Source organism: Tamandua tetradactyla, chromosome 1 (assembly GCF_023851605.1).
Source record: "Tamandua tetradactyla isolate mTamTet1 chromosome 1, mTamTet1.pri, whole genome shotgun sequence".
Classification (NCBI taxonomy): domain Eukaryota; kingdom Metazoa; phylum Chordata; class Mammalia; order Pilosa; family Myrmecophagidae; genus Tamandua; species Tamandua tetradactyla.
The window spans coordinates 151,087,828-151,096,124 of record NC_135327.1 but is presented as its reverse complement, the minus strand read 5'-3'; the positions used below and the strand labels follow the sequence as shown (position 1 = coordinate 151,096,124).

The following is an 8,297-nucleotide window of genomic DNA, read 5'->3' as shown; positions in this document are numbered from 1 at the left end:
GAGTCAAGAGCATCCCCAGAAATTTAGAGGGCTTCATTACAGAATCTAGAACACCTAGCACCCAAGATACCTCCAGGTTGTAAAGCAGAGCCCCGGCCCCTCTCCACACCAGTCCCCAGTTTGAAGGCAGCCACATCAAGGGAGACCCCCGCCTGCTGCTGTACTGCACTCCACTGCCAGCCCTGCAGCTCTGCTGTCCTTGCTCCCTACTGGCACATCTGCTGTGGTTGAGGCCAGCTCACCTACAACCTCAGCCCTCTGTCTGACACAGAATGGGTCAATTGTGATGCTACCATTCAACCCCTTCCTTATTTAGGTAATAAACCCATTATATGTCCATGGATAAGCTAGAGTAGCGCCTACCCAAAGTGTCTTCCAAGAATGGCTCTTCCTACCTGGAGTCTCTCTCAGCACTGAGACCACCCTCAGCATCTGTGTTCAATTAAGCGAAGGATTTAATGGGATTTTCATTTTACTGTGCCAAAAAATTAATACGGCTCCCTGAACAAATTGAACTGAATTCAGCAGATTGCATCAGTGCAGTTCAATTCTTGTATGGTCTGAGTCAAGGGTCCCCCAAAGCTGCTTGTTTACATGGTGCACCCTGGTGCCTTCCCTGGAAGCCGGGAGGCTGCGAAACACAGTGCTTCAGAAAGCCTTATTGTTATGCTTCCCTCTGAGTGGCATGGGCCCAGCCCACAGAAGGGTTCTTAGTCATCTGTACTGCATTAATGATTCAGAAACCTTTCCAACCACTCACTACTCAGAGCATAAAATCCTGGGAAGTCTCAGCAATGACCCCAGCCCCCGAAATGATATATACACACAACTCTAATAAAAAGTAGCATGCTGATCATGATAAAAGCCACGTTACTAAGCCCAAGCTTTCAAACATCAGCTGCCTACTTAACTGAAATATGCAGGCTTAAGTTCTGTCAATCAAAACAAACCAAATTGGGGCTATTTTTTTCCCTGAACTCAGCCCACTCTTAAGAGTCACTGTCTTTCTCTTGTTTTTGCTGTCTAGAAATTATTAAAATAATAATTGCCATTAAAATGATTGGTTTACTGGTTTAATTCCTAGTGTAAAATCCTCAAGAAAAGGGGCACATGGTAGGTTTTCAAAAAAGATATGCCAAATTTAATTTAATTGAAATTCATTATCTGCAATACTAAAATCTAAAAGATTCTGAAATTTTTAAATTTAGTTTGGCTCCAAAACTCTTTTGTAATAAAACCTAACGTAATGTAATGTAAGACTGTTTATGACCTTTATCCCATTTTTTGTGAATGTATGTTTTGCTGCAGAAATATTAATATATTTGTTTACAGGGAACGGTCACAGGCCCTCCTGGACGTTTGTATAGTATACTGTATGGCCCCCATTTTACCTTTCTAAAATCTGAAAATTCTGAATTCTGAAACACCTGGCACCAAAGGCTTCAGATGAGACTGTGGACCTTTATTTTCTAAATCTTAGCCCCAGAGCGGCATATTAAATTTTGCTTACGACAACAATGCCTTTTTATTGTCCCCTCCATATTTGTTAATTATTATGTTTTCAAAACAAATTTTAAAAAAAAGCTTTATGAAAGCAAGGGGTAAAGGGTATGGTATGTATAACTTTTTTTTCTCTATTATCGTTTTATTTCTTTTTCTGTTGTCTTTTTATTTCTTTTTCTAAATTGATGCAAATGTTCTAAGAAATGATAAATATGCAACTATGTGATGCTATTAAGAATTACTGATTATATATGCAGAATAGAATGATATCTTATTGTTTTGTTTGTTGTTAATTTTTTTAATTAATAAAAAAAAGCTTTATATTTTTCTGATTAAAAAGTCATAGGAGGGCAGGCAATGGTGGCACAGTGGCAGAGTTCTCACCTGCCATGCCAGAGATCCGGGTTCAATTCCCAGTGCCTGCCCATGCCAAAAAAAATAGTCATTAATTTTTTTTAACAAAATAGGAAATTAAAAAAATAATTTTTAAAAATCCAACTAGAAATAATGAGAATGTTATGACATCTCAGATCAAATCCATCAGAAAATCATGTGGCTGTACTTTCAAAGTATACCCAGAATCCAGAATCCTTACACCTGGATCACTGCAGTAGTATCTTAGAAGGTCTCCTCTTCTCCCCTTACCCCTGCAGTCACTTCTGTACATAGCAGCCAAGTGTGCCTTTTTATACGTAAGCTCTGTCATACAGAACTAGAGAAAATATCTAATGATCCTGGTTTATTCACCAAATCTTTCTTCTGCAGCTATCAAAAAGGCCAATTTTGTTTCATCTCTACCCGCTCCCTCCCGCACCAGATTTTGAAATAAATCTCAGATTTCATATCATTACCCACAAAAATTTCAGTATATCTCTACAAGATAAAACCACAGTATTGGGCCAGCCACGATGGCTCAGCAGGCAGAGTTCTCACCTGCCATGCCGGAGACCCGGGTTTGATTCCCAGTGCCTGCCCATGCAGAAAAAATACCACAATATCATTATCACATCCAAAAAATTAACACTAGCTCCTTAAACTATCCAGTCGGTGTTGATTCACATTTCACTAAGACTTTTCTCCCCTCACCCCCCACCCTATTTATTTTTTGAATCTGGATTCAAATAAAGACCCATATGCATTTTGCAATTGGCTAAAATGTCTCATAGGTCTCTTTTGATCTATAGTTTCTCTCCCCCTGCATCATTGCAATTCTGTTGTTGTTGTTGTTGAAGAAAACAAGTTTATCCTGGTGTTTTCTTCAGCCTGGATTTTGCCAACTCTATCCCAGTAGGGTCGTTTAACATGTTTCTTTATATTTTCTATGAATTGTTCATTAGATCTGAAGACTCGATAAAGTGGGTGTGTTTTGTTTTGGTTTTTGCAAGACAAAATCATAGGCAGTGTTATGTGCTTTTAGTCTGTTTTCGTGATGTGACCAGCCATGACCATTTCCCAGATTCATTAATTAAGAGTTGCAAAATCATGATATTTTATAATTCCTTCTTTATTTGTTGGTGGGAATGCTCCTATAAAGAAACTTGCCCTCATCAATTTGGTTACCCTAAGGTACAAGAAAGGAAGGATAATGCTCTATTCTTTCCTTTTACTTGCCAGTTTTCAAAATAATAATGTGGTTCCCTAGCACTCCATAAAGGTGACCGGTGAGGCTTTTTACTTCATTGGGGTAGTTTTTAGTATCATTTTAATATAATTAGTATCATTAGTGGCAATTCACCGCCACTACTATCCTTATAATTTTCAAATTGTTCCATTTTTGGCCATTGGGAGCCTCTTCAAGTTGGTTTTGGAGTCAATTTGAAAGAATTCAAGTAGACTTTGTTAGTAACCTGACACAGGATAGGATTGTCAAGGCAGATGTACAAATCAGCCATCTCGCCCAGTATCAAGCTTTACTAATAATTTCAAGCTAGTCAGGAGGCTCAGATGAAGCCAAGAGACATCTGAGACAATAAACATGGCCCCTCAGGTCCTTCTTTCCCACATCAGTAATAATAATCTGGAATAACAGATGGAATCTCCAATTGAGGTTCAGGGATTCCTCACTTAGGGGGCACATTTACATTATGAGACATTTCTATTTTATCTTCCAAAGAGCCATACATCTTCTTAGGGACATTCTCCCAGAAATTGTGCCTCATGGATTCAGGCTTTATTTATAATAAAGCAATCCTTTAGCTGGAGACTTTCTGCCAAGGGTATTCCATAGATAACTTCTCTTCTCCTAAGTAATTATTCGTACAGTCTCTTTATTTGGAGGTTCAGTTGACAAGATTAGGCTTTTTCACCTGCCTTCTTTTCTGTTTCCCCAAGGACAGCCCCTAGTAAAGGGAGTGAATAGATCACAGGTCAGCTGTTTTAATTCCTACCTTCCAGATGCCTTCCTTGCTTTCTGGTATGGTAAGATGTTTCAGGTTCACCTGGTTCGTCTCCTACAATAAGCCATTTCTCCAGTGACTCCTGATGTTTCATTTTTAGTAATAAAGAATATTTGAGATCACAATCTGAGTGCAAGGGGGAAATGATTCTTTGACAGACACTCCTTGCACACATATTTGCTCATTTCTTTGACCATCTCCTTAGGATAATTTCTCTAGAAGTAAATTGATCTATCAAAGTGTATTCATGTTTTAACTTCCGACTCATATATCAGTGTAGAGATATATCAATCTAGGCCCTAATCCAGGAAGGGATAACTCTTTGGGGAAGTACCAATTTTCCCAGCATCTTCTCCAACACTTGGTATTATAGGTTATTTTAATCTTTCCAAATAATTGACCAAAAATGATTTTTGTGGATTTAAAAAATTTTTTGGTGTTCATTGGATACTTAATCTCTTTTTCTAATGTACTAGTCATGATTTTGTCTAGTTTTCTTTTCTCCAATATGGGAAATATTAATACTTTGGAATATATGTTGGAAATATTTTCTCAAGTGTTTTGTCTGTGCTGTTTACTTTTTAACTTTTAGCAAATCAAAACTCTCATACTTTTCTTTATTGATTAGCTTTTGTGTACATAAAACAAAGCTTTAATGTCACAAATAATTGTAAAGTAAATGTCCATTTACCACCACTACTCAGGTAAAGAAGTAGAACATTGCTGGCAGCACCCTAGAGGCTTCCCATGTACTCCCACCCCCAATGAAAATCCCCCCTTTTCTCCTAGAGGTTACCACTATCCTGAATTTTATAGTATTCATTTCCTTACTAGTATATCACCTACAGAGGCCCCTTAGTTCTGCCCAGTTTTGAACTTTCTTTAAATGGAAACATTCTGCATGTATTTATCAGGACTTGCTTCTTTCACTCAATGTTATGTTTGCAATATTCATCCAAGTTCTTGCAGTGGCTGAAATTGGTTTCCATTGCTCTGTACCCTTCCATTACTTGAACATCACACAATATGTTTATGTATTCTCTTATTGATGAGCATATGGATTTTTGGGGTCTCTTATGAACAGTGCTACTTTGAGCATCTTTGTACACATTCCCTAACACACACGTTATATACATCTCCTCCTCCACTTTCCCTAGCATATAAGTCTAGGCATAGAATTGCCAATCAAAAGATGTATATATCTTCAACGTTGGTAGATAATGCTTGCCAAATTGGTTCAAAGGGATTGAACTAGTGTGAACTTCCAACAGCAGGAATGGAGAGATCTTGTTGCTCAAATTCTTACCTTTATTAATTATTGCCATATTTGTTTTTTCCATTCTAGTGTATATATAATAGTATCATATTGCAGCATTATTTTTAATTTCCCTGATCACAAGTGAGGTTGGGCACCTTTTCATATGTTTAACTGGCCATTTGGATTTCTTCCTTTGCAAAGTAATTCACATTTTCTGCCCATTTTTTATTGGGCCATTTGCCTTTATCTTACTGATTTTTAGGAGTTCTTTATATATTTTATACACAGGATGGTTATACATGTTATAAATATCTTCTGCTTTCTGGCTGATCTTTCCTTCTCTTTATAGTGTCTTTTGATGAACATACATTCTTAATTATCATATAGATAAATTATTCTAGTACTTTCCAGTATTGGTTTAAGATGATTTGTTACTTTTTAAAACTATAATTCATTTCCTTAACTGAAAGAACCAGTATTTAAATGTGCTTGTTGTAAGCCTGGCTTACTTTAGAGCTGAGAGCTTGGCAGAACTTCTCTTCAAAGAGAATGTCAGAGACAATAGCAATCTAATACTGCACATTCCAAGAGCACCTTTATCATTTTCAGAATTAGATCTCCCATAGCAACTCTGAATTTTTAAGTCATTACGGTTCTGTTTGGCTCTCCTTCAGCAGATAGATCCTGTGGCGTATGTGATCATGTTGTTTTCTATAATTCTCAATTGTGCACCATCTTGCGCCACCTTATGTTGCTGCATGCATATGAAGTTCATATGGACATATGTCCCATCTCCCCAACTAGCCTGAAAGCTCCTTGACATCAGAGGATCTGTAAATGCATCTTTCTGTCTCCTGTGGAGCTTTGCATCAAATAAACATCCAGTCTATTTTGTTATAATGATGATGAAGAAGGTGATAATATACAGGGCCTCTAAATACTTAGCTCCTGAAAAGGAATAAAAAGGCTTTAAAAGATATGAAATGCTTGGATTTTCTTTTAAGGGTTATATTGATCTTTGCTGTGTATAATTAATGATTGCTGATTATCCAAACTATCTTCCAACCAATAAGTGTAATCACCTGCCCTTCCAAACCTTATTAATGAACAGCTAATTTGACTTTCACATCCTTATCTATACTGATGTCTCCTGATAGAGCTATTGATGGAAACTAAGGGGGAGCACAGATAATTCGGAATGTGGATAATCTGCCTTGTTTTTCTTCTTCAGTGTCTCCAAATTCAATATATATATTTATGCTCATTTTCTTCTCAGGTAGAAATGAGTCCTCTGGAAAATGCAATTGAAGTGTTAGAAAATAAGAATCAACAGCTGAAGACCCTGATTAGTCAGTGTCAAACAAGACAGATGCAGAATATTAATCCCCTGACCATGTGCCTGAATGGAGTTATAGATGCTGCGGTTAACGGTGGAGTTTCCAGGTACCAAGAGGTAAGGATTAGGTATTGTTTGAGAAATGGGTTTCAGATGTGATTTTTTATGGTTTCATGAATTTTTTTCAAAAAATGTACACACATTATTGTGTAAATGTGGGGCTATACACACACACACACAAAAAGACACAGAATCTTTTATTAAATAATCATAGAGCCATTTGTGATGCCCACTTATTCCATGTCCCCAAGGTGTGATAAATTTAGGATAAAAGGATATATGAATAAAAATAGGGAGGGTATCAGGATCATTTAATAAATTTCCTCTAAATCATGACCATGGGTAATGAGGTTCATGAGCACAGAAAAGTATGAGCAAGTTTAGAAAATATTTTAAATGGACTTTTAATCTTTTCTTTAAGTTTTAAACATAAAGGCATAAAAACCTAGGAGGTGAGGCTACTGTCTCAGCCACATTGAATCTTTTTTTATTTCTATTTTTATCGTATAATGTATATGGAACACAAAGTTCCCCATTTTAACCATTAAGTGAACATTAATTGCATTCACATTGTCCTGCGGCCATCACCACCACCCACTACCAAAGCTTTTCCATCACTCCGAACAGAGACTCTGTGCCCAGTAACTCCCCATTCCCCGTCCTCACACCTGTCCCTACTATCCTGTAATCTACTTTCTGCCTCTCTGAATTGGCACATTCTAATTATTCTACATAAGCAGAATCATGCAATATCTGCCGTGTCTGGCTTATTTCATGCAACGTGATGTCTTTGAGGTCATCCGTGTTGTACTACGTAGGTCACATTGAAGCGTAAGGCAGTTGATTTTAGGCTCTAATGCCATTAGTGATGTTGATGTGGCTTGTTTGACCAAAGGTGCTCATTACACAACCTCTGACTCCCTTTAACCCTTTCCTTATGAACTTTTTCTGACCAGCTGCCCAAACTAAGAATCACTCCATCTGTCCCCAAACTTAGCTTATAATGGTGTCATTTCTTTAAAAGATTTTAAATCTTTAAAAATGACTCTGTCGGGCGGGCCGCGGTGGCTCAGCGGGCAAAGTGCTTGCCTGCTATGCCGGAGGACCTCGGTTCGATTCCCGGCCCCAGCCCATGTAACAAAAACAAAAAAACAAAATACAATAAAACAAGAAAATGTTTAAAGATGTTTCCCTTTCTTTCTTCCTTCCTTCCTTCCTTCTCTCTGTCTTTAAAAAAAAAAAAAAAAAAAATGACTCTGTCACTTCTTTTGTAACTAAGTTCAAGGAGACTGACGATCCCTCTCTTACTAGGCATTCTTTGTCAAAGAATATATTTTAAGTCACCCTGAAGATGGAGAGAAAATTGCACGGTTAAGAGAGCTGATGCTTGAACAGGTAAGGGGAGCACAAGCCAAGCACCTTCTCTCTGTTCTGCTTGCATGTATGCTTGCCTACCCACAGTCTGTCTATATCTGTGATCTACCAGGAGCTGGCAGTCAAGGGCTACAGGTCACGTGCAATGTATCCCACCTTTTTACTTCCTCTCTGCCTTCCCACTTTGATGTAAAAATGAATTTAACAAGAATATTATGGCAGGTCCTCCTAACAACAGCTTCATGTAGTCTCTTAGGTTCTTTAAACATTTTCTCCCTAAGGACTAATTGTAGGCTTAGTGCTAACCTTTTACTCAAAACGTTGTGCTCAAATAAGTGCAGGCCAACTAAATATAAATGAATAGATGAGT

General features: G+C 37.6%; 1 protein-coding gene across 4 annotated transcripts in view; it reads left to right on the top strand.

Moving 5' to 3' along the window:
• The window catches only part of DOCK4 (dedicator of cytokinesis 4), a 468,183-nt gene that overhangs the window by 443,284 nt on the left and 16,602 nt on the right, over positions 1-8,297 (top strand). For all 4 annotated transcript variants that reach the window (XM_077169893.1, XM_077169973.1, XM_077169724.1 and 1 more), the window contains exons 42-43: positions 6,434-6,610; positions 7,865-7,948. In XM_077169893.1, coding sequence (XP_077026008.1) covers positions 6,434-6,610; positions 7,865-7,948 — 261 coding nt within the window. The remainder of the gene's footprint in view (positions 1-6,433; positions 6,611-7,864; positions 7,949-8,297) is intronic.